The sequence below is a fragment of the Talpa occidentalis genome, unplaced genomic scaffold (assembly GCF_014898055.3).
Source record: "Talpa occidentalis isolate TD23 unplaced genomic scaffold, MPIMG_talOcc4v2.1 talOcc4.7, whole genome shotgun sequence".
Classification (NCBI taxonomy): Eukaryota; Metazoa; Chordata; class Mammalia; order Eulipotyphla; family Talpidae; genus Talpa; species Talpa occidentalis.
Window position 1 is genome coordinate 98,381,675 of NW_023605083.1, and position 27,170 is coordinate 98,408,844.

Sequence of the window (27,170 nt, forward strand, 5' to 3'; positions counted from 1 at the left end):
AAAGAATGATTAGGAAGTAGGGGGTAGAGGGTTGGTATTGAGTGTGAGGAAGATACTGCTCTCTTCTCTAATGCCAATTTCTGAGATGACCAATGTTAACAGTCTTTCATTAGTCCTTCCACACCATTTTCTGTGTGTCATTAGCTATGTACACAGTTCTGTGCACATGTGGAGGGGTTCTTCTGTATTTTTCATATGTATTTAAAAAATAGGATCGTACTTGATTGACTTCTCTAAAGATGTTAATTACGTTTAATGTGTTTTAACTGGACTTCTTTTTAATCATAAAATACAACCAGTTTCTGCCTTTCTCACACTGTCAAAAATGTTTGTTTATATAGCATTACTTATTATAGCAAAAAATTTGCAAGTAACTGAAACCCCAACTGTTAAAGTGTGTTTTCTCTGATAGATTGAAAAGTAACAACAAAATGTTAGTACTGTTCCCTATAGGTGATTGGAATATAAACTATTTACATGTTTCTATTTTTAATTTTCCATTTTTTTGAATAATGACATTGTTATCAGAAAAACAATGATTGTCAGTTGCTAGTAGTAGTTCATTAATTAATTACTTTGTATAGTCTTAAGGTGAACTAAAAGATCCCAGCTAAAATATACTCTGTATGTTGATCTTTCATAGGAAACAGGAGCTCCTTTTAAGATAAAGGACAGCTTTTCATTCACAATTGAGTCATAAGCCAAATGTACTTCTGACTTGACTTGACTATTATACTTTATTAGGTTTGTCAAAATCACGTTTTAGTTTAATTATTGATTTGCACGGGTATTTAATAGGAACAAAAAATCTGCCAACGTTATGATCAGCTCATGGAGGCATGGGAGAAAAAAGTGGACAGAATAGAAAATAATCCTCGGAGGAAAGCTAAAGAAAGCAAAACAAGGGAGTACTATGAAAAGCAGTTTCCAGAAATTCGAAAGCAAAGAGAACAGCAAGAAAGATTTCAACGGTAAATAGTTTGATATTTAATGACTATGCAGTTTTCTTTTCAGTCACACTTGCTCTTTCACAATACTTTTTATTACCTGAAGATTAAGACAATTCATAAGGAATTTTTATTTTGAATGTAAAATTTGATTATCAATCAACAAATACTATTTTTGTGAATTTAGTACTTTTAGATTTAATCATACTGTTGAATCTAAATTTAAGTGAACATTTCAAAATTAATTCTTTAATTCTTGAAAAATATCTATTTCTTTGGAAATTATAATTAATAAAAATAGACCTCAATATCTTTTAGTTTTTCATCACCAAATAATCAAACAGTACTAAATTGATTGCTAGTTAAGAAATCCTTTGATGTTAGTAGATAGTTTTTGATTTGTTTTTACTTTTAGAGAACAGCTTTAGTTTTCTTCTCCACTCTGTCATTCATAAGCATTTCAAAAGCTTTAGTTTTCTTCAGTTTTAGTTTTAAAAGCCTTAGTTTTCTTCTCCACTCTCTCATGTAAGAGTCCTATAAGCCCTTTTAATCACTGTTAAGATTTTTGTGAGAGGATAATAGTTATGTTTTTCCCCTTCTGTTTAAAAAGGTTTATGTTTTTCTAAGCCTGCAACCTTATTCTCTGGAAGGCAGACAAAAGGCTGCTTTATTTGAAATGGAAATGGCACTATTAAGTGGTTTTCTAGAAATTTCATATAAGTACTTACGCCATTTAAATTTTGACATGTAACTTTTAACTCAGCATTTAAATAATAACTAATAATAAATAATAAAATTATATTGCTGAAAAGTATCTACTCAATAGCATTTTCAGTTGTTTTGTTTTGTTTTTCCTGACATCTAGTTTGGTAAAAAAGTTCCATTCAGAAAAATAATGTTTATAAGAATAATTTAATTGGTATGCTCCTTTACTAAAGACTTTAATATATTTATAATTTCTCTTTCATATTTAGAGTTGGGCAGAGGGGAGCTGGTCTTTCAGCCACCATTGCTAGGAGTGAGCATGAAATTTCTGAAATTATTGATGGGCTTTCTGAGCAGGAGGTAAGAAAATTAACTGATTTAATTCAAGTTAATTTATTATTTATTCAGGCATTTTAGCCTCATATCCTAGGAACTAAGGGTTTTTTAAAAAAGATTTATTTATGCATATAAGAACTGGGGTAAAGGCTAGAGGTGTGGGGGATGAGAGGATTCACCAGAGACAGAGTGGGGAGCAGAACAGGTGGTTCTACTGATATACACTGCTGACGGGAACAGTGGGTGAGATAGGAGAGGTCTGCTGTGCCCTGGGGTTAGCTCTCTGGCCAGGGATGGAACTCACGCTGCTGTGGATGGCGATAGCTTGATAGCCCTAAGATTTTAACCCCTGCGACACCAGGGAGGGTTTATTTTTATATAAGCAAGGGAATATAAAGAGTTTGGATTGTTCCAAGGACTGCAACCAACCATTGAAAATTTTAAACAAGGCAGTCACATGATCATATTTGCATTTTACAAAGATTTCACAGAGATGGCTTTGGTAACAGGAAGGCCTTTGAAGAAGTAAGGAGCTTGTTAGGGTGAAAATAAGGACTTGAGTCAGGGCATTAGTGGTAGGGATGTAGAAGAGAGCTTAATAGAAAGTGCAGTGGAGAAGACAAGGTGAATGGATTAACTGGATGAGAAAGAAGAGAAATGGCAATGTTTGCCTGGTTTCTTCTTTAGAGGACTGAGCTAGTGGTGACATTGCATAAAATAGCAAAGGGAACATGTATTTTGCAGTTGTTTGTATGTTCAGTTGTGGATCTGAGGTGCTGGTGGGAACTCCAAAGGTGGTTTCTACCTAGATGAGCTTGGGAGAGAGAAATTATGTATTAATAAAAGAATAAATTTCAGTCCCTAACACTGAATCTTCTTAGCTATGTTCAAACTATCTCTTAAGATTGGTCTCAACGCCATTCACTATCTATTGGATTTTGCCAGTTTTGATTTTATAATACGATGTTTTAAAAATCTCTAAATTTCGAAGATCTTATTTGAATGTGGTGACCCCCTTAAGTAATAATCACAGACATTTATTATATTGCTATATAATTCAGAATTTGTGATCATAATCCATGCAATGAATACTAAAACTCTGTTAAATTTCTTTGCTTGCTTTTTGGCTCATTCCATTAAGGGGCATCTCTAAGCATCCAAAACTAGTGTCAGTTGATGTGATTTCAAGCTAGTGTTTGTCTAAACCAGACTTTGGTGTTCAGGAGGATTGAGAGTACTCCTTAAAATTAAAGACTTTGTAAAAACTTGTCTGTAAGTCCATATCTAAGTTTTAGGAAAAAGCCTAGCCTTATATTTGATTAAATGCTTGTAATTTTGGTAAAAAAAAAAAATGCATGCAAGTTTGTGTTTACAAGCTTCCTAAATCAAGCTTAGGGAAAAATTAATTACATAGATGAAATAAAGTTCTAGTTGAAATTCTAAAGCTAATAGTGTTAAATTTTTAATGGAAAGAATATGTTAGCAAGAAATATTTAATGCTAAAGTGAGTTTAGTTAATTTAAAATTTGCCTATTTTTCTAAAATGTTAATCCTTTGTAGCATTTAATTATATACTTAAAGAATTATTTATGCATACAAAAACTGGGTTACAGGCCAGACATGGGGGGGGGGTGAGAGGATTCACCAGAGACAGAGCAGGGAACAGAACAGGCAGATTGACTAAAATACACTGCTGAGGGGAGCAGCGGGCGAGTCAGGAGAGGTCTGCTATGTTATGTGGGTAGCTCCCTGGCCAGGGATCAAACTCATGCTACAGTGGCTGCAGATAGCTTCATAGGTTGCGTCTTAACCCCTTGCACCACCAGAGAGGCCCCTATATACTTTTTTAAAGTCACGGCTTCAATGGTCTTGACATTACTTTGTGTCTTTTAGTTCTAAAATTCCATTATCTAAAGTATCAGCTTCAGTTAAGTAGTGAGTTTTTCTCAAATTGTAGTGGATTATTAAATACATGCATATTCTGTCCACCTTAATTCATTCAATAGATAGTTATTTGAGGGCCTCCCTGGTGGCGCAGGCTGTTGAGTGCAGCTCTGTGAAGCTGTCCACAGCCTCTGCAGCACCGGTTCGATCCCATCCGACCAGGGAGATACCCACATGGCATAGCGGACCTCTCCTGTCTCGCCTGCTGCTCCCCTCAGTAGTGTATTTCAGTCAGTCTACCTGTTCTTTTTCCCGCTCTGTCCCTGGTGAATCCTCTCACCCTGCCACACATCTGGCCTGTACCCCGGTTCTTGTATGCATGAATAAGTAAATCTTTTAAAAAATAGATATTTACTTGATATATGAGTAATTACTATATGTTAGATGTTTTGTTATATATTACTATTGTCATTTAGCTACAAAGTTGCTTTTTAATTTTTTTTTTAAGATTGATTTATGCATACAAGAACTGGGGTGTAAGCCAGAAGTGCAGGGGAATGAGAGGATTCACCAGAAAGGGTGGGGGGCAGATGTACTGATATACACTGCTGAGGGGAGCAATGGGCAAGACAGGAGAGGTCTGCTATGCCATGTGGATTGCTCCCTGGCTGGCTGGCAGTGGCTGGCACTAGCTTGATAGCGCTGTCTTTAACCCCTGCACCACCAGGGAGGCTCCATATTTGCTTTTTTAGTGTATATTAAGACAGTTGGTCTGTGGGCCCTCTTCAAATATCTGTCTAAGAAATTCTATTTCTTTGTTTGCAGAATAATGAGAAACAAATGCGGCAGCTCTCTGTGATCCCACCTATGATGTTTGATGCGGAACAGAGACGGGTCAAATTCATTAACATGAATGGACTTATGGAAGATCCCATGAAGGTTTATAAAGATAGGCAGTTTATGAATGTTTGGACTGACCACGAGAAGGAAATCTTTAAGGACAAGTAATTTAAATTTTAAATTATGTTCTCATAGAAGCTTATATAAGTCAGTATGAAGTCGTGGCATTTACTTGTAAATTGAATTGCTTACCCCAAAACTTAGCCTTGTTTTGGCATTTGATAGGATACTGTCAAAAGTATGGAATACAGATTTGATATGACCTTTCCATAAGCTTATAGGTGGCAATATAGGTAACAGATAAGAACTGGGATTTATAGAATCATGGTCAAGAGTGGTACCCAAACTTGAGTGGATGTCCAGTTCATGTGAGGGAGCTCTTTGGACAGTGCAGATTTCTGTGCTCTACCATCCACCATTCCAGCTAGTCTCTGGTGAAGGTGCTCGGAATCTGCCCTTAACAAACCTCCAGTGATTCTGCAGTTGTTCCTCGGTGACATTTAGAAATCATTGGGAATTAGTCTGTGCATAATATTTCTATTCACAGATTTTTCTTTTTACTTCTTAATAAGGTTTTAAGTTATTTTTTTGTTGTTGTTTTAAATTCAGGTTTATCCAGCATCCAAAAAACTTTGGACTGATTGCATCCTACTTGGAAAGGAAGGTAAGAAATTGCATTCAGAATGTTTATGGGTTTATCAGAGTTTCTGCTTGAAATTCTCTTTCTTCTGCAGCTTTCTCTTTTTTAGTTTTATTGACTTGCCACTAGTTTACATAACTATATTTTTGGGAGTACAACTTCATACCTCCATATGTAAATGTGCCACACTCTACCAAAGCTCCAGTTTCACAACCCTGTCATCTCCTCTCCCCTGTATTCTCTCCCTCTCCCCCATTTTCTGTTTTCCAGTATATTTATTAATATACTCTAAGAACTATTCTTGTTTTGCTGGTTTATTTTTTTATGTTCCACAAATGAGTGGGACCATCGATGATTTTCTTTCACTTTCTGACTTATTTAGCATAATCACAACATCCATCCCTTTTGTCCCAAAGGGCACTGTTTCATCTCTTTTAATAACTGAATAGTATTACCATGAGTATATATTTCACAATTTTTTTTTTAATTAATAAATTTTATTTTTATATTCCCCATACAATTGCAATCCCCCCATTCTGACCCCAATCCCTCCCCTCCCGCCCCCACCCCCCAAAAAGTGTCTCTGGTTCATAGTTTTTGTTGATTTTGATTTTCACTTTCTTATAGTTATTCATTTTCCTGGTCCCTTATTTAAGTTTTCTAGATCCCTGCTATGAGTGAGACCATCCGGTATTTTTCTTTTTCTTTTTGGCTTATTCCACTGAGCATGATCCCTTCCAGCGTCATCCATGTTGCTGCAAATTGCATGTGTTTATCTTTTTTGAATGCTGAGTAATATTCCATGGTATATATGTACCACATCTTCTTGATCCAGTCATCTATTTTTGGGCATTTGGGCTGTTTCCAAAGCTTAGCTATTGTAAACAGTGCTGCTATAAACATAGGGGTGCAGGTGTTCTTTGGAATTGATGTTTCTGTGTCCTTTGGGTAAATACCTAGGAGTGGAATTGCTGGATCCTGTGGAAGCTCTATGTTTAGTAGGTCCAGAAATCTCCACACAGCTCTCCATAGTGGTTGGACCAGTTTGCACTCCCACCAACAGTGCAGAAGAGTTCCTTTTTCTCCACACCCTCGCCAACATTTGTTGTTGCTAGTTTTTTTAATATGTGCCATTCTCACTGGTGTAAGATGGTATCTCATGGTAGTTTTGATTTGCATTTCCCTGATTGCAAGTGATGTTGAACATTTTTTCATATGCCTGTTGGCCATTCGCATTTCCTCTTCAGAGAAGTTTCTTTTTAGTTCCTCTGTCCATTTTTTGACTGGATTCTTTTCTTTGTTGTTGTTGAGTCTCATCAGCTCTTTGCAGATTTTTGTGATCAGTCCTTTATCATTAGTGTTGGGTGCAAAAATTTTCTCCCAGTTGGTGGGGTTTCTCTTTGTTTTTGTTATTGTCTCTTTTTATATTTCACAATTTTTTTATCGTCATCTCTTGATGGGCTTTTAGATTGGTTCCATGTCTTGACTATTGTGAATAATGCTTTAATGAACATGGTAGTAATAAATCTTTTCACATTAATGTTTTGGTTATTGCTGGATCATATAGTATTTCAGTTTTTAGGTTTTTTGTTCGATCTCACACCATTTACCATAAAGGCTACACCAAATTACATTCCCACCAACAATGGATGAGTGTTCCTTTTTCAATCTTTACTCACATTGTTTCTAGTCTTTTTGATCTAAGCCATTTTCACACAGGTGAAGTGATATCTTACTATGGTTTTGATTTGCATTTTTTTATGTGCCTGTAGGGCCATCTGACTGTTTTCTTTGGAGAACTGTTTGTTTAGGTCTTTCCCCATTTTATGATTGGGCTGTTTTTGTTGTGAATTGCATGAGTTCTTTAATTATTTTGGGATTACCCTCTTGTCAGATATGTGGCTTGCAAATATTTTCTCTAGTCTATAGGTTGCTTTTTTATTTTTGTGATTTCTTTTCAGGTACATTTTTAGTTTGATATTATACCATTTGTTTATTTTTGTCCAGGAGTGTGTCACCTAAGTTTTGTTTTAATGTATTTTATGGCCTCAATATGTAGTGTTCCCAGTGCCATTGAAAGAGGCTTTCTTTTTTCCAGTATATGATCGTGGTTCCTAAGTCAAAGATTAACTATCCATATTTGTGTGGGTTTATTTTATTTTTTTTTTTTTATAGAGGCATGCTTTATTTATTTGTTTGCTGGTTTGTTTGTTTGTTTTGTTTATACATGCACTGGGTACAGTCAGAAGCGCGGGAGGGTGAGAGAATTCACCAGAGCCAGAGCGGGGAGCAGATCAGGCAGAAAGACCGAAGTACACTGCTGAGGGGAGCAGTGGGCGGCAGGAGAGGTCTGCGCGCCATGTGTGACCCTCCTCCAGTGGCCGGGGAGCAGCCGGAGATCGAACCGGCGCCGCAGAGGCCGCGGGCAGCTTCGCAACCCAGCGCTCAACCGCTGCGCCACCGGGGAGGCCCTTGTGTGGGTTTATTTCTGGGCTCTGTAATGCGCCTTTGGTCTGTATTTCTGGCTTTATTCCAATACCATAGAGTTTTGATCAATATCACTTTGAAGTCAGGGCCATGATACCTTCATTTTCTTCTTTTCTCTCAGGATTGCTTTGGCGATTTGGGACCTTTGTGGTTCCATACAAATTTTGTGATTGATGTTCTGTTTCTTTGAAGAATGTCACTGAGATTTTGATAGGTATTGCATTGAATCTGTAAATTGCTTTAGGTATTGTGGCCATTTTAATGATGTATATTTTTCCAATCCATGAGCACAGGATATCTTTCCATTTCTTTGTCTTCTTTTGCTTCCTTATATAGCATCTTAACAGGTTTTATTGGATAATTCATTTGCTTCATTTGTTAAATTTATTCCTAGGTTTTTCATTTTTTTATGGACAACTTTAAATGGAATTGTTTCATCAACTGTCTTCTAATTCATTGTTAGTGTATGTGAATGCAGCTGATTTTTGTGTGTTGGTTTTGTGTTCTGCCACTTTACTATATTCATTTATTATTTCTAGTTTTTTTGTGAAGTCTTCTGGATTTTCTATATATGTCATATGCAAATAGTGATAGCTTCACTTTTTTTCTGGCTTGGATTCCCGTTATGTCTTTTTCTTGTCTAATTGCTCTGGCTTGGCCTTTCAATACTATATTGAATAGTAGTGGTGACAATGGATGTCCATGTTTTGATCCTGATTTTTTGGGGAAATACTTTTGGTTTTGTTTTGAAATTTTTGTACTCTAATACATAGAAGTAGTTAGAATAGTTTTTGTTTATTTTTTTTGCAAAGGGCTTAATACAGAAAGGACCTTCATGTGGCTAATATATTACAGTTATATGTTAGCACATCTTAAGTATAGAACTCAGACTAGTTTTCATGTAAATAAAAAATGACCTGATAATTATATTTCTCTGAAAACAGTGCTTTTGAGCCTCATTAAATTTCTTATTAAAATATCACAATACTGATTTTCCCTGAATTTTTTTCACAATGGATTTAGTGTTTTGAGCAAAATATTTGAAGAGACATTTTGAAATATTTATGTGTATAGAGTCAGGAAATCTAGTTACTGGTTACTGAATGTATCTTTTACATAATTTGGATTAGGACAGCTATAATCATCCATTAATATAGTAGATGTAATGTATTTATTTTTGAGCCTAGATATGCCGTAAAATGCTTACCATATGCATTTCTCTTAAATTTATACTAGAAAAAAAAAAATTTTACCAGAAATTTTCCTTGAAAGCGATAACATGGTTTTTAAATTTTTTTGTTTCATTGGATCCTCAATAAAATGTTTTTCTTTACAGAGTGTCCCTGATTGTGTTTTATATTATTATTTAACCAAGAAAAATGAGAATTATAAAGCCTTAGTGAGAAGGAATTACGGAAAACGCCGAGGAAGAAACCAGGTGTGTTTCATTATTGTATGGAAAGTTATTTCAGGATTGGTGAGGATATGAAAATGAAAAATGATATAATAGGAGCTTTGGGCAGCAGTCCTTCTGTCCACCTGTGCCTGTGCTGGTGCTTATTTTTGCCAACTTTCTGTCCCTCCGCAGGGCAGCAGTCCTTCTGCCTGCCCGTGACCTGTACCAGGCACTGGCAGTACTGCACTGACTTCCTATAGCAGAGGCAGCTCTCTTTAAGGCCGCCTGTCAGTGACCATGCAGGCCTCTCTCTTAGCAAACCTGTCCCTTTCGGGGATGCCCTTTCTCTCCCTTTTGTTTATGCAAGTGTCCTTTATCTTCTCTCCCTTTTATAATAAACCTGCCCTTTTGGATATTAAAAATAAAAAGGAGCTCTGTACTTAATGTGTACTTTAGGGATTGCCATTTCTATTACATTAATTAGGGTATTACGAACTTGTTATGATTATTTTGAAGTTTTTATATGTAATGCTTTATAGCTTCTATTTTGGCTATATTTTTTTCTAGTGTAGTAAAATTAATGAGAAAAGTTTTACACTTCTGTCACCTAAATTGTGCTTTTCAATGTTAACAATAATAATGTGATTAAATGTGATACCCTTAAGACCTTAATATGCCATCATTACCAGTCCATTTATCCAAGAAGGAGTCATGTAGGATAAGGGAGAGAAATAAGGGGATTGTTTACTGAAGTATCTGGGGTCTAATTTTGTTTAAGATTAACTTCATTTTTGGAATTTAGTTTAATTTTTAAAAACACTTGACCTAAAAGAATAGCTTTTAAACACAATACAGTATGTTTTCAGTTGCATTTCAGTGCTTTCAAAGTTGTTTTCCCCCAAAATAGCTTATCAGCAGCTGTCATAGTTCATGTATGTTTTCCCAGAGGATGCTGTGTAATGCCATTGCCCATTCCATTCCATACCCAGATGTAAGTCAATATGGAATTGCATGCATGGACTCTGAAAGCTGATGACAGCTTATTAGCATTCCCTAAGCTCTTTTGTTTTTCCCACACAGCCTTCCTTTCTTCCCGAGGTGTCTTGGCCACCAAATACAGGTTCTTTGACATACTTCTATCATTATTCATAGTCTTAACCCTTTTTTGTGTTTTCTGGGTCATTATTTCCTACAGAACATTACTGTCTCACAAGATTTGATGACGTTGTCTTAAGAAACAGTATTTCCTGGTCAAAAAATGTGTAGGAGGTGTTTCATGAGTTAATTTTATAAAATGCTGTTAGTGATTGCATAAGGTGAAGTGACCTAACATGCACTTTCAGTACATTGGTGAGGAGACCAGAAATAAGATTATAATGAGCTGAAGCGAGTAAGTGGCAATAGTACAAGTGTGCCCTTGTGTGTATGATTTGTTTAGAAAAGAGAAAAGAGCATTGGGTGGTGGGCTTATGAGGATCAGAAGGGAGAAAAAGAGCATGCTTATAAGCTGATGGAAATGATCCTCTAGAGACAAAGAGATGATTGTAGCAGTCCATAAAGATTTGCTAACTGAAGGGGAGAAAATTGAATGTTGGTAGTAAGGATCCTTCCACCAAAGGATCCAGGACCTTTTCCTCTGCTTCCCAGAGAGAAAATAGAGTCAAGGTTGTTTAACTACAGATGTTAGAACCTGTTAATATTTTGAACAAGTTTCAATTATAAATTTTTAATAATAGCTTTATTCCTAATTACAAAACCATATTCACTTTTATTTTTAGAAATTGTTTATCTTAAACATTTTTCAATGCCAGATGATACTAGAGGATAACCTATTATACTTCACCTTTGCCAGATTAGCAATCTGCTGCTTGTGATGGCAGAGAAGAGAGCTTTAATGGGATGTTTGGTGTGACAGGGAGTATCTGTTACTCTGAAACATTGCTTTTCTGTACAAATGTTATCTGGGACACCATTTCACTCCTCTTTTTGGCATATTTGCCCTTGCTAATTTCCAGTCATGTTAGTGTTTTCTTCTGAACATTTCATGCACTACCACTGTTAGCATGTCCCAGAGTATATTTATAGAAGTGAGGTTTTCCATATGCACGCTCATCTTCACCTGATCCTTAGTATGCCAGCCACCAGGTAAATTCAGTTGCCAACAATCTAGTCCTGACCACATTAGCTTTTATGTTTATTTGTTTATTTTTTTAAAGCTTTTTTTTATTTATTTATACAGGAGCCAGGGTACAGGCCAGAGTCACGGGAGGGTGAGAGAATTCACCAGAGACAGAGTAGGGAACAGAACAGGCTGACTGACAAAATACACTGCTGAGGGGAGCAGCAGGCGCGACAGGAGATGTCTGCTGCACCATGTAGGACCCTCGCTGGCTGGCCGGGATTGAACCGGCACTGCAGAGGCTGCAAACAGCTTCACAGCGCTGCGCTCAACCGCATGCGCCACCAGGGGAGACCCCACATTAACTTTTAAGTTATTACCTTGAGTTTTTTATCTGATTTTGTATTTATCTGGTTGTTTCTCAGAGCAAAAGGATCTTACTTCGTTTTAAAGTTGATGGGCATCATTTAACTTCCTCCTTTCCCAAATTCCCAGTGAAACAACCAGTTAGGAGGTTATTTTAATAATCCCATTGGCTTGGCCTAGGCTGTAGTGGGGCAGGTAGGAAGAAATGGTCAATTTCTGTGTATGGTTTTGAAGGTAAGACTAACTGGTTTTGTTGATGAATTGATTGGGGGGTAGTTGGCAGGAATCAAGAACAGTCATCAAAGATAACTGAAGTTTTGGCTGGTGGAGTTATTTATTTGGCTGGTGATAGGCATGACTGAAGGAGAGACAGAATTAACTTGCAAATTGGGATATGCTGAATTTCAGACACCTCTTAGATGTCTAAATGGAGATGTAAAATGGGTAGTTAGATATGTAAGTAGCATTTAGGGAAAAGATCTGGCTGGAAGATAAAGAATTTGCTGTATAGAAGAAATTTCCTAAAGACTTAAAGAGTCTAGTTACAAGTTAAGAATTTTTAAATCTGTGTGTCAACCCTTTGGATTTTACCCTGGTAGATATAGAGATCCAACTAATTTGAAAATCACTTTACTGCTTTATTATCCAATCAAGTTTGAATCAGTAGGACTTACCCAGGTAATCTAGAGGGATTATGGTGTATTCATTTCAAGACTTTGTAGGGTTCTTCTGAAGTTTATGTTCAGTACTTTCAATTTTAATTTATTTACTTCCCCTCCAATCTCTTACTCATGGAGAGTAAGTTTTATTCAGATATATACTGTTGACTGAGATATTCTAAATTTGTGATTTTTAATTTGTTCCCATAAATGGTACTGCTTATTTCTTACTCTGAAAATGAGTTTTAATCATAGGGAAATGGGACAGATAATCATATTTTGTTGAAATTGTGTTCAAAGATTGTTGTTGACAAAAGTCTTAACTCTTCTTTCAAAATTCTGTTACTGCCCAAACTAATTTTATAGTTCAACTCATTAGTGTCACATTATGAGAGTGAGTGTGGTTATTTATAAATTTTAGTTCAAGCCATGAATACACCTCAAAGATTGGAAGCTAAAAACTACTCTTCAGCATTAGAAGCTGGGAGCTACAATTAGAAATAACATGCCAAGAAGTAATTTGATTCTGTGTACATTTTTGTTAGCATTTGTTCTTTCTTCCCCCAGCATAAGCTTACAATAATAAACCTGTCACTATTAGATAGTACTACTATAATATCTGCTAGCAATCTACAATAAAGCAAGTCATTGTTTTGAAACCACATTCTTCATTTCCAAGTATTTGATTATTTTTCATAAGAATTTGTGCTTTTTTATGTTGAGAGCATCTTCTCCTTTAAATATATCAGTTTTTATTCCCCAAAGTATTTAGAAAGCATATGGTTATGTAATTACAGTAACTTTGAAGTTGCAAGAGTTTCTGACTAAACTGGTAGACACTAGGTAGAAAGAATGTTTTAGGAGGATTAAAAAATTGAATATAATGGAAAGAACTTTAGAACCAAGAATGCTTTGCCTTTTTGTATCTTTGTATCCCTAAATGTTATTCCTTCACTTGGTGAACCTTGGTTTCCAGAACGGTGAGAGTAGGGGCAGTAAAATTCATCTTGCAGAGTGAACATGAGAGATACTTATATGTGTAAAATCCTTGGAGTGTGGTGTCAGGCACATAGGAGAGTGCCTCCCAAATGGTAGCAGTTGTTACCTCTGTTGCCTTCATGATGGTATTTTTTGGTGATTGACAGCTTTTACTCTTCAGGAAAGTAAGTAGTCTCAAATTCAAGTGGTTTAAAGACATTACTTATTAATAAATTTTGATAAGATAGGCAGGAGAGACTTCTGTTGCCTGAAGTGCTTTTTAACCAAAAACACCCAGTGGCTGAATAGTTCTTCATTCTTTCTGCCCTTTGTACATTTTAAGTTAACCATAGCTGCTTATTCTTTAAAAATTTAGTCATATCATTTATTACCAGCATCATTGTCTGCTGAATGGAAATTAATTTGTCACTAAAGATTTGTGCATTTTAACAAATATAAGCAGAATGTGTGTGTTAGATATACATTTAGATACAGTACTAATAAATATAAGCAGAAACTATTATTGATCTTGTCATAAAGGATCCTGCTGAAATTAACCCTGTCCTTCATTTATCATTATGAAATGTTTCATGTTATGAGAAACTCCCTAACAGAATAAAACTTTTTTTTTTTTTTTTGACTCAAATGTAAGGCTTCAGAAGGGAGGAACCTGATAAAAAGCTATCTTGGGAATGCCTATGTCTAGTAGTGTACCTTTAGAAGAATTTCCTTTGTTCTACTCAACTTCTAATCCATAAGTCCTGCTAACAGGGTTGAGGTACATAAATTAGTAACCTCCATCCTAGAAAATGGGGATTGGCACTTTTTGATACAGACATGCTTTAAATAAAAGCAATTACACTCTGATTGCTGCTGACTGCACTCTCTAGCCTCCCTGCCCCTTTCTCCCCTGGCTGCTACCTAGTCAGTGTGAGTGCCACTGGGAGATGAGTAAGAGGTTCTGCTCCAGAGCTGTTCTGCTCTTTCCTTCCCATTGACTGGCTTAAGCAGGTGCTCCAACTGCTTCTTGGTCGTCTCACTAGGGAAGAACTCGAAGTCAGCTGTTGCCTGGATTTGAAACAGCAGGGAATGTTTGGGATTACATACTTACCTCAGTGTTGGTTGACATTAGAAGTAGAAAAGTATTAGGGAAATAAGATTAAATGTATTGTCCAAGTATAAAGAAATAGTAAATCTCATACCTTCAACTGAGTTGATACTTTCCCATCATTTCTTAGGACTTTAAACCATTTTCTGGGTTACGCAGTTCACTTGCAAAGCAAAGAGCCAAGTTTGTTGTTGGTATGTGATCTTGTTGATTCAGAATGACAGATGGGTGCTATAGTTGTGGAAGTATGTAGGGTGAGGTTATAGGCATTTGAATTGGTTCTTGTGACTACTGTGGTATACTAGTAAGCCAATCAGACGGAATGAAGTTAAAACTTCCAATTATAAAGCATGCCTTGTCGTGGCTGGAGAGTGTACATTCGAAAATCTTCTCGATTTCTTAGTTTTCTGTAGTAATAATAAATACTCAAAAGAAAAGGAAACTGGGAGCTAGGAAGGATGAGAAATTGGGACGGTCAGATAAAGTGAGAAAGAGAATCATGGTATTAAAATGATTTATCAAAAGGTCACAGTGGAATAGATCTTGATGGACTGTGAAAATTTCATAGAATAAAAGGATAAAAGTTCAAGATGAGGACGTAAAGCAAGATTGGCAACAGTGAAAATGTAGGATGATTGAGGCGTGGGTGGTGGTGATGGGGAGAAGATGTTCTGATATCAGAATCTTGGAGGTGAGGTAGTGCCCACTGAGTGATGAGGACACTGCTTCACTTGTGGGGAATTTAATGGGCATGACCTTAAAGTATTTCAAGTGCAAAATATCATATTGCTATAAAAGTCATTGAGATGCATTTTGAGATCCTAAAAATAATAGCAAGGATAATGTCCCATGTGATGAGATCTGTGCCTTATTAGGGAGTATTTGAGAAGTCAATCTATAACTCCAAAAGAGAAAGAAATGTATCACAGGTTTTGTGAAAAATGGTAAAGTATTTTGAAAACATTTGAAGTGATCATTAAATAATAAAAGAGAGAACCAATTTGAGATTTCAGATTTCTAAGTGAAATCTTAACATTTTCATTTCTGATGGGTCCAAACTGAGAATTTTTATGTGTATGTGTGTGACTTCTTAAGCCATACATATAAACAGTAAATAACATTAGACTAATACATGGCCTCTAGTTACACTATACTTGATTAATACATTAATCATTAAAAGATTTTTCCCATATTATAATTCATCATTACAACTTGAGGAGCTATTTCTTTTACCTTTGAGTTTTGCTAATGTTGGTTCCTTCTAGCAGCAAATTGCCCGGCCCTCACAAGAAGAAAAAGTAGAAGAAAAAGAAGAAGATAAAGCAGAAAAAACAGAAAAAAAAGAAGAGGAAAAAAAAGATGAAGAAGATAAGGATGAGAAGGAAGACTCTAAGTGAGTTAAATAGAGTTCAATATGAATAATTAAATATTAGTTTTTTTAAAAAAAGGAGTTTGAAACTACTGGTGTTATAACATATTAAAAAAAAAGAGTCAGTGGAATATGTGCTTTGACTCTCATAGTTAATTAATATAACTAAGGATTTGAATATTCTAGTAAATATAGCTTTTGGATTAGTGAACTTACTTGCCAGACATGGGATATTAATTTTCAGACAGGATAAACTATAATAATAAACAATTATCACTAAGAGATACAGAGTATAATTTAATCTTTGATTTGGAAGATACCTCCAGATTTGTTTTTGAATCTCAGGATTGTACATCTTTGTAAATATGCTGACAAATGATTTTTTATATAATGCCTGATATTCCAGTTTTATTCATTTTATTTATAATATAAAATAGAGTTCCTTGTTTGTGGTTTTTGTTGTTTTTTTTTTCCTGGTTATAAAAGTAATTTTGTTCAATATAGAAAATCAGGAAAAGAACACAAAATATAATGAATTGACCTGATTCTGCCTCTCAGACACAGCTACTATTTATGTCTTTGTGTGCATATTGGGGCAGAGTAGGGTAGGGGCCTTAGCAGCTGCATTGATTGTTTTCCCTCCAAAGATCAGCTTTGTTGAGGCGTAGTTTATGTCAAATAAAATTTACCAGTGTTAAATGTATATGTTAATACATTCAGATAAGTTATATGTACTCATGTAACCATTTCCACTGTTGTGATGTAGAATGTTTCTATCATCCCAGAAGGTTCCTTTGTGGTTTTCTTCTCCCCATTACAATGTCTGGCAACTACCAATCTGTTTTACTTATCTAGAATGTCATATAAATAGAATCATAGAGTATGTAATTCCTTGTGTTGTTTCTGCAGTCGTCTTGGAAAGTTTGAAGGTTTATCTAGCTTTGTGGCAACTGAAACATTTGCCATAGTTCTTAAAGATTTGGATACTCACGGCATTCTAATTCTATACTTCAGGAAGATACTTATTGTAAAAGTTTTTTTTTTTTTTCTTTCAGATGTTCAGGTATTTATACTCCCATGTGGTCAGTGGTTCTACTCATATGGAGTTATTATATCTAATTCATTTAGCAGTCATTCAGTACTGATGTGAACTATGAGTTTTGTAGAGGATGCAAAATAGATAATATATGTACTATTCTCAGTAGTTGGTGAGTTTATGGGAGAAATTAAGCAAGGCACAAATACCCTTTAAGACAAGAAAAAATTTGAAAGAAATGAGCAGAACCAATAAAGTATGTTGGGAGATTGAGAAGAGGTCAAGGTTGATTCTGTATAACTTGGAGCATTTTATGCAGGAACTAGTGGTTAATGTTAGTGGCAGAACACAGGAAACTTCATGAACAGATATGCTGGGTTTTTAAAAATTAATTAATTTATTTATACAAGCACTGAGTACAGTCAGAAGCGCGGGAGGGTGAGAGAATTCACCAGAGCCAGAGCAAGGAACAGAACAGGCAGACTGATGAAGTACACTGCTGAGGGGAACAGCGGGTGCGGCAGGAGAGGTCTGTGTGCCATATGGGACCCTCTGGCGGCTGGGGATCGAACCAGCGCTGCAGAGTCTGCGGGCAGCTTCACAGCCCAGCGCTCAACCGCTGCGGAGGCTCCGACAGAATGCTGTTTTGAGAAATGTCAGGTCAGATAATGGCTTTATTACACTAGAACATAGGTGCCTGAAAAAGAAAAGTAGACGCAAATTGGGTTAGATTATGTGACTTAATAAAAATGAAAATATAGTTTTCTTTCAGGAAGCTCAGGGTGTCTTCTTGAGTATAGTATGGGGTTAGAATGGATGGTTTATTGCCAAAGTTCTTCTGTGAGAAAATTGCTTTATTAGCAGTATAGAATCTATGAGTTAGAGATTTAAGAGTCAGGGAGTCTGTTATAAAGGATAGATTAGGATACTAAGGCACTGAATAATATAGTATAGAAGAAATAGAGGTGATAGAATTTGTAGGAGAAATATTACTGAGATGAAACTTGTTATTAAATAATATATAGCAAGGAAGGAAAGGGAGCAAGCTAGAGATGATTTCAGACTGTAAGCGTGAGGGACTAGGAACATGGTAGTACTACTTAGAAAATGAGGTGGAGCAAGAAGCAAGGGTATGAGGATGAATATATTTTGGATTTGTTGCATTTGTGTTGATGAGAAATCCAATTGACTATTCCAGCGGGTATTTGGGAAGATAAGTCTGGTTCTTAGGAAATGGAGAATGAGTGTAGAGGTAAAGATTTGAAGTCATCCCAGTAGAGTTCATAACCTCGTAGAGGTAAATAGGTAGCTTCACAGAGCTCTAAGGCCTGGGTAGAGCCTTAGTAAATTTCTGTATTAAAAGATGAGAGAAAAAAGTCAATTCCCAGAAGGAGAGCCAGAATAGCAGTATGGGTGTTAGGAAAGTGTGAAATCCTAAAAAAAGCTAAGTTGAGAAGGCTATAAAAAGAGCTGTCCACAATGTAAGTTGCAGCAGAAAGATTAATGTGATGAGAATTGAGAAAAGATTATTTGATTTTGTTGTTTATAAATCATTTGAATTCTGACTAAACATCTTTAATAGGAAACTATTCTCTTTGGTAAGAGAACAGAGAAGTGAAGGGAGAGAACTACTTAATAACTTCAAGGGTACTTCAGGACTGAAGGGAGGAAAATTCTTGGTTTTTTTTTTTTTTTTTTTTTCTTATTTTGGGGACAAACCTGTAATGTGGTAAGTGAACCATAACAGGTCTTTTACTTGTAAGTAAAATTTGGAAAAAAAAATACCTTCCAAGAAGCAAGAATAATTGAGTCTTTGACTATTACCAGCTATTTATTCATACACAGAAATGTACATTAAGCACCTTGATTATAAATATGCTAGGGGATAAGTAGTACAGAGAATGGTCTTCCAGTATTATTTGTAATACTATTACTATTAGTGGTAACTACCATCTGTTGGGTTTTCCCTAAGTGCCCGAGACTATGATAAATACTTTAGACCTAAGGGAGGTTTAACCTTAATCATAGCATACACGTATGATTTCATGTCCCAGTCACTGTTCTGAGCATTTTGTATAAATTAGCTCCTTTAAGCCTTGCAACAGCCCTAAAAAATATATTATTATCCTCATTTTGCAGAAGAGAAAACTGACACTCAGGAAGGTAAGGCAGCTTGGCCAAGGTTCTCATGGCCTAGTAAATCACAGTAACACAGACCTGGCTCCAGAGGTTATTCTTCTAATTATTAGGTCAGATTGCCCTGTTTGCATGTAATTAGTACCAGAGGTGATTTAGAATGTTGAACCTGATTTCAATAAAAACGATACTGTAGATCATTACTACATAGGGCATCTGCCTTGGAGACCATCTGTTGAGCTTCTTCATTTCACTGAGGAGAAAATATATGTCAATGCAAGTCAAGAAATCCATTCTCCTGCCTTTTAATATACCCTACTGCCTCTGGATTGCAGAGAGGATCTAATAGGTTTTCTGCTGTATTTGTTACTTCCTCATAGAATATTCTGGCTCTCAGATCACTTAATTTGAACTTTGTTCAGATAAGAGTCCATTAATATATACAACAGACTTTTGTGAAATAATTTGAATCATTCAGAGTTCTTCAAAATTGGGACATGACAAGATTTTTTGTAAATTTTGATTGAACTAACAGATTGGGTAGTTTTATTCAGTTTCTATTTAAAGAATTTTCAAAGCTAGAATCTTCGTATACTTTTAAATTACACAAAATCTTTATTCACTTTTGTTTCCAGAGAAAACACCAAGGAAAAGGACAAGACAGAAGGTACAGTAGAAGAAACTGAGGAGAGAGAACAGGCTACACCACGGGGGCGAAAGACGGCCAATAGTCAGGGCCGCCGAAAGGGCCGGATAACCAGGTCCATGACAAATGAAGCTGCAGCGGCCAGTGCTGCAGCTGCCGCAGCCACTGAAGACCCCCCACCACCTTTGCCACCACCACCAGAACCTAGTGAGTGGATGAGATTGGAGGGAACAGGCTGTGGTTTTGTTGGAATTCTGTTTCAGTATTAGGAGAGAGCCGGAGGAATCTCTCTAATGTTGACAACCTAGAAATAATGCAAAATAGTATGACCTTTCATATCAAAAGAGTATGATTTTTTTTTAAAGATAAATTTACTTATTTATACAAGCACTGGACATAGTCAGAAGCACAGGAAGGTGAGAGAATTCACCAGAGCCAGAGCGGGGAGCAGAACAGGCAGACTGATGAAGTACACTGCTGAGGGGAGCAGCAGGCGCTGCAGGAGAGGTCTGTCGCGCCATGTGGGACCCTCACTGATGGCCGGGGATCGAACAGGAGCTATAGAGGCTGCAGGCAGCTTCGCAGCCCAGCGCTCAACCGCTGCGCCACCAGGGGAGGCCCTAGTATGATTTTTTTTTAATGATTTTTTAAAAAAAGATTTATTTATACAAGAACTGGGGTACAGAGAGGGTGAGAGGACTCACCAGAGACAGAGCGGGGAGCAGAACGGGCAGATTTACCAAAATACACTGCTGAGGGGAGCAGTAGTTGAGATAGGAGAGGTCTGCTGTGCCATGTGGGTATCTCTGTGGCCAGCAGGAATTGAACTGGCACCACAGAGGCTGTGGACAGCTTCACAGAGCTGCGCTCAACCACCTGTGCCACCAGGGAGGCCCAAAATAGTATGATTTTTATATCAAATTCTTTTGGAAAAAACATCAGCCCCAGTATTACTATCCTAATGTAGCTATTTTTCTTTTCTTTTACTCAGTTGTAAATACTTAGTTTTCTGATGTTTTAACTTTACATATATCATATGTATTTTCTAGTTTCCAAGTAATCTTCATTTTGAGTTTTTGATGACTGTGTAATGTTGGCATGGTGTTCCTGAGCATGATGTTTTGAACCTTTCCCTATTGCTGAATGAATAGGCTGTCCCTCTCCTCCTTTTAAACTAGTGTAGCTAGCATTATAATAAAAAAAATAATTTTTTAATTCACATATCATTTTCTTCCTGTTAAATAATTTTTTGTAGGAATAAATTCTTCCTGTTAAATAATTTTTTGTAGGAATAAATTTTTTGTAGGAATAAATTCTTTATTTCAGTTTCTACGGAGCCTGTAGAAACCTCTCCCCTCTGTTGCTAAATATTATCTCATTAGTTTATAAAAGGATTATGTTAATAATGGGTACCACCATTGGTGTTCACTGACACCAGTTTTATCATAATGTGAATTATGAAAGAAAATATAAGTTCTAGGAATGGCAATAATGATGTGAGGGAAATAACTGGACAAGAGGATGGGGGCAGATCATGATGGGCTTTGTTATAACTATATCCTACTTTGCTTACAAGTAGGGAGCCTGCAAAGGTTTTTAAATAGAAGAAAGCTATGATTAGATTGGTGTTTTGGAAGGACAACTGTGGTAACAGTTGTGGAGGTCAGGTAAGAGAGAGTAAGGGCTGGAGAGAGAGAGGGATCATTTGGAAGGGTCCAGGCAAGTAGAGGGTAGATTCAGATTAGAATTGATACACATTATTGGGAGTGGGTGGTAAATGAGAGAAAGAATTAAAAAATGAAGCATCTTGTTGATAATTCAAGTGACTTGGTGATGGTCTTACTATTAATTAAGAAGGGGAGTATAGTAGGAGCTCATTTCAGGCCCAGTAGTGTTCAGTATTGATCCATCTGTGCATATCAGTCCTTATGAACATAAACATTTTTAGGAGTTAGGAGGAGATGGGGGTTCAGAAAATGGGAGAGAAGTGTGCGTATCTAGGAGGAATGGAACCCTAAGAGGGACTTCTTAGAAAATACTCAAGCTATTCCAACATGTAGACATAGGTGGGTTTTTAAGGATCCTTGAAAAAGATCATAACACTGAGAATTGTTGAATTTACCCTTTTAGTTTGCTGGGGAAGGAGGTTAATATCCTGTTCCCATAGTTTTTTTTTCATGAAGTGTTTTTTACAGGCTTTGCCTCAGATAAATAGGTTAAAGATTTTATGATTGGTACCATATAATCTATGAAGGAAGAATTTAACTTAGTTTTCCCCTGCCTTACTGGATTCTTTCTCTTTATTTCAGTTTCTACGGAGCCTGTAGAAACCTCTCGATGGACAGAAGAAGAAATGGAAGTTGCTAAAAAAGGTAAATGATAGTTCAGCTTCTTTACATTTGTTTAGGGTTATTAGTGATGAATGAGATGGAGCTGTTGTTTTTTTTTTTAAATTGTAAAAAAATACATTCTTCCACAGTGGTAAATTGAATTTTAGAAGTAAATTTAAGAGTTCTTTTTGATGATGTGTTCCCCTATAAGTTATTCCAGTATGCCTTAAGAGACCCATTTTTATTTTGAATGTCACTTTGAGAATATAGGCTCTTCTATCCTATGTGTATATATAGAGCCTACATAAAGTTACTCTGCAACTTTATGAATCTTGTATTTCTCTGTTGTTGTTTATTAATGTTGTTTATTTTGAAATTGAAGTAAAATTTCTAATATAATTGATTTATAAATTAAAAATTTATCTTTTAAAGTAAAATTAGTGGAGGGGTGTTAAATATTTACCTTGTAGTTCTAAAGAAAAATTTTTGTAAATATCTTGACCTTTTAGTGACATATTTTAGATTTATTTTTATTTAGTAGGTGGAGAATAATACATTTAAGCATCAAATAAGTCAACTTTGCCAAAACTATGGCAGTTGAAAGTGTTCTGTCTTCAAATTATTTTTATTTGAAGTTAATTTGCCATGACTAGCAAATTTATTATTTACCATGATTACATGAATAACTTTTTAAGATTCACATTTTTTCTCATCTGGTCATAAAAATGTCATGGTGATTGGATAAGTAGATGTTAACTGTATTATAATCTTTTTTTTGGGCAGCTATACCTCCATGTGACTGTTAAGTCACTTAAACAGTGTTTAGACACTACTCTTCATTTCTTATTCATATATTAGAAAGGATTTGGAAGTGATACTCCATCTCTGTCATTGATAGGGAGCTACTTGTATTAACCTTGAAAAACGGATGTCTTCCTCCAAAGTGTTAAACTGGTAGTGAACATTCCTACCTGTGTGCACTTGTATCTAAAGTATAGTTTTTGTATATATCTCTCTCTGTGTTTATGAATTTATATACCCGTATTCCTTGTACTTACATATGTGTGTGCATACATGCATTTTTTGGTTGAAGTGTAAAATTGCTTGATTGCAAATAGACATGCATTTTACAGAGTTATATATACATATATATATTTACTTTGTGTTAATGACATATTGATTACTTTATTAAGTTGTTGTGATACATTGTCTCCAAAGATAGTTTATCACTCAATTTAAAAAGTGTTTGACCTATTACTGTGTATCCAACACTGGCCTGCTGAAAGATACACAATAAAGATAAGATTGAACTTTTCCATTGATAAGTATTTTTTAAATTTGGGTGGCAAATAGAACTGTCAGTGAGTTTGTATATCAGTAAGTATTTCTGTAAGTATTTTAGTATATCAGTAAATTATTGAGAGCACACTTAGTGTTAATGATTGTGAATACAATAATTGATTTTATTTTTCCTCTTGTTTGCTTATCAGGTGACTGTACAATTAATGTTTGGTCTGTTTTCAAAATACAGGTTTAGTAGAACATGGTCGTAACTGGGCAGCAATTGCCAAAATGGTGGGAACAAAGAGTGAAGCTCAATGTAAAAATTTCTACTTTAACTATAAACGGCGGCACAATCTTGACAACCTCTTGCAGCAGCATAAGCAGAAAGTGAGTATATGAGAGATGGTGAACCTATTTATAGGTTTTTGTTTTTTTAACATTTTAAAGACAGGATTATTAGGAAAAGGAAAAAGAAAAAAGAGACACCTGCATAGACACAGGTGGGAAAAGAACTGCTTTGCAAAGGGAAAAGGTTTGTGAAAAGAAATGACTGGATAGTCACAGGAAGGCAGGAGAGCTGTTATTAAGTGTATTTTTTGGGGGGAGAGGTAGATGAAATTGAAAAGATTGGTTTTGAGAGAAACATTGTTATATTTTTTTTATTAATTGTATTTTCCTATAAAGGGTGTGCTTGTTTCTTTGCACAGGTTGACTAGTTTTCTGTTTACTGACCAAGGAGTGCAGTTTTTACTTGAATAATGGGAATCCAATGCCTTTGAATTAATGTAGACTGGTTTTGAAAAATACAATCAATTCTATTGTACATGTTGAATAAGTTGATTTGTTATATTAAAAAGATTTTTTTTTTTCAGAAAGATTCCTTGGGATAAATATTAAAAGCCAGAAATTTTAAGATTGTTGAAAAGTGTTTAACATGGGAGTTCCAATATTCTAAAAGTCCATGATTAAATGAGGTTAAAACTATTTTTATGAAAATGTCCTTTACTTTTTCCCACTGCATTGACATTTGCATTGATGATGTCAAAGCAATATTGGCTGAAAGTGCTAAATGCCTTAGCATGAATCATAGTAGGTTCCCACTATGCTACCTACCTAATATATTCTTCATCTCCAAGCATGAATCATAGTGGGGTACCATTTTGCTAACTGAGAATTTGTTCTTCATCTTCAGGTGCAGTTTTTTTTGTTTTTTTTTTTAATGCCAGTTTCATTTAAGAATGTCCTTAATGAAGCAAGATTTAGCTTTACTGGGCCTCCCCGGTGGCGCAGCGGTTGAGTGCTGGCTTGAAAAGCTGCCCGCAGCCTCTGCAGCACCGGTTCAATCCCCAGCTGCTCCCCGGCCACTGGAGGAGGTTCCCACATGGCGCGCAGACCTATCCTGCTGCCCGCTGCTCCCCTCAGCAGTGCACTTAAGTCTGCCTGCTCTGCTCCCCGATCTGGCTCTGATGAATACTCTCACCCTCCCGTGCTTCTGACTGTATCCAGTGCTTGTATAAATAAATAAAAATAAATCTTTAAAAAAAAAAAGAGCTTTACTATATCTTAATCCTTGAGTATATTTCATCATATATGTGACCAAGTGCAAAGTCTGCCTAAAGCCCTTCTGCTGTACACCAAGTATAGTGGTTCTTTCAAGCACTTTTGCAATTATCTTGAGTTCCAAGCTGAACTCACCTCCATCTTTTCGTGAAATACCATCCTACACTGAAAGAATGACAGGCAAACTGATTTTTTAGACTTGGATGTTTTGGCAGACATTTTCTGAAATAAAGTGAGCCTGTCTTTCAAAAAAAAACACAGTAGTATCTGTTGCCACTTAGAAGTTTTGAGCTTCGAAGTAAAAATGAGAATTTTGGAAAATAGATCCTTTACCATGAGCTTAAAATCTTCCCAATATTTAGACTTCTGATGATATCAATGGTAATAATAACTCATGATGTTTTGATATTATGTAATAAAATGTGTGCATATTTAAAAAATCTGTGTAACTTGTTTTCCAGATGACCAATTCATGGTGTCCCCATGGATGTCATGTATGGACAAAAGAGTCAGGAGTATTTTTTAATACACCAGAGTTCAAGATAGAGGAATAAATTTTAACAGTATATAAAAACTGTGTGAGGGTTTTAGATTTTAAGTTTGTTAATATGGTTTCATATTTCATATAGCATCTAATTTTAAATAACTGGTTGCTGAGTTTTGATACAAGGTCAAGGAATAATATCCATGGTCATCTGAAAAGTCTATTAAAATTATGAGTCCCTTTTCTAACTACAGTTCTCTGTCAGACCAGATTTTTTCATATACTTCTACCCAAACTGTATTATCTCCACAGATTAGATTACATGTAGAGGAAGCACATTTGAAAATTGTGCTGTTTTCTATTAGACACTAAAAAGATTTCTAAAAATGTAACACAGTGTGACTGTTTCGCTGGTTTTTTTTGAAGTTATTTTTTATTAAAAATATGTCCTTTATGTCAGCATGTTATTACTGTTTTTATTTATTTATTTTTATAGTGATTCTTTTTTTAAAGATTTATTTATTTATACAAGCACTGGGTACAGTCAGAAGCGTGGGAGGGTGAGAGAATTCACCAGAGCCAGAGCAGGGAACAGAACAGGTAGAGTGACGAAATACACTGCCGAGGGGAGCAGCGGGCATGGCAGGAGAGGTCTGTCGCGCCATGTGGGACCCTTGCTGGTGGCCGGGGATTGAACTGGCGCTGCAGAGGCTGCGGGCAGCTTCGCAGCCCAGCGCTCAACTGCTGCGCCACCAGGGGAGGCCCTTATTACTGTTTTTAAATGAATTAAATATTTTAACTTTTTCAGTTTTAATTTCTAATATAGTAAATATCTATCTATGGAGATATAAAACCCTCATTGAACAAAAATTCCTTAGGGTCTCTAATATATATTGTGTCCTTAGGCCAAATAGTTTGACAATCATTAAAGATTGGGTAATAAGAGGAGAGATATTTATGCTTGCTTAGATTTGCACTTAGGAGTAAGAGGATTTGAAGTATAACATTGACTTAAAAAGTTATATACAAAGAGCTTTTAGTTAAAAATAAGAATGTAACAGTTAAAAATAAGAATGTGAGAGTTAAAAATGTGCTTTAGCAATGAAAACAAAGGAAAGCAAGCAGCTACAATAACAAAGCATGTGACAAAGACTCAGCCTCACCAAACATCACTTAAAGTGTTTTTGTAAAAGAGTAAAGAGTGAATCTGATGCTGTTTTTAAAAAATAAAGATTGTATAATTCCGGGTTCTCCAGAGAAACAGAACCAACCGGGTGTGTGTGGGGGGACTAGGGAGGTTCTGGGTAGATAGTAAAGATTTAAGAATTTGATTGTGATGTTGGAGGCCCAAATCTGAAGGGGTCTGACAGTCTGGAGACTCAGTGTAGAGTTGCAGGTGGAGTCTGCTGGCCAAATTCCTTCTTTGTGGGGTGTGTGTATTGGGTGGGCTGTAGAGAGTGGTCAATCTTTATTCTAAGACGTCCAGTTGATTGGATGAGCCTCACTCCTTCCACATTATGGAGGATAATCTGCTCTGCTGATGAGTCCATTGACTTAAATGTTAATCACATCTGAAAACTAACTACACAGAAATAGCTGGGATAATGTTTGATCAAATATCTGGATATTGTGACTTAGCCAAGTTGACATATAAAATTAACCATCACGACTTTAAAACTTCCTGTTCTAATCATTTAAATTACAACTGAAATAATAGAAACTTTAAGCTTTAATTGTTTTTTTTTAATTATTTATTTATGCATACAAGAACTGGGGTACAGGCCAGAGGTGTTGGGGGTG

General features: G+C 35.9%; 1 protein-coding gene across 16 annotated transcripts in view; it reads left to right on the forward strand.

Annotated features, from left to right (window-relative positions):
- The window catches only part of NCOR1 (nuclear receptor corepressor 1), a 159,800-nt gene that overhangs the window by 64,471 nt on the left and 68,159 nt on the right, over positions 1 to 27,170 (forward strand). For 10 of the 16 annotated variants that reach the window (XM_054689594.1, XM_054689592.1, XM_054689593.1 and 7 more), the window contains 9 exons: positions 799 to 971; positions 1,922 to 2,012; positions 4,698 to 4,876; positions 5,382 to 5,436; positions 9,236 to 9,337; positions 15,791 to 15,918; positions 19,702 to 19,919; positions 22,022 to 22,084; positions 23,574 to 23,713. In XM_054689594.1, the coding sequence (XP_054545569.1) occupies positions 799 to 971; positions 1,922 to 2,012; positions 4,698 to 4,876; positions 5,382 to 5,436; positions 9,236 to 9,337; positions 15,791 to 15,918; positions 19,702 to 19,919; positions 22,022 to 22,084; positions 23,574 to 23,713 (1,149 nt within the window). The remainder of the gene's footprint in view (positions 1 to 798; positions 972 to 1,921; positions 2,013 to 4,697; positions 4,877 to 5,381; positions 5,437 to 9,235; positions 9,338 to 15,790; positions 15,919 to 19,701; positions 19,920 to 22,021; positions 22,085 to 23,573; positions 23,714 to 27,170) is intronic. The other 6 variants (XM_037494491.2, XM_054689596.1, XM_037494495.2 and 3 more) reach the window with 1 other exon arrangement.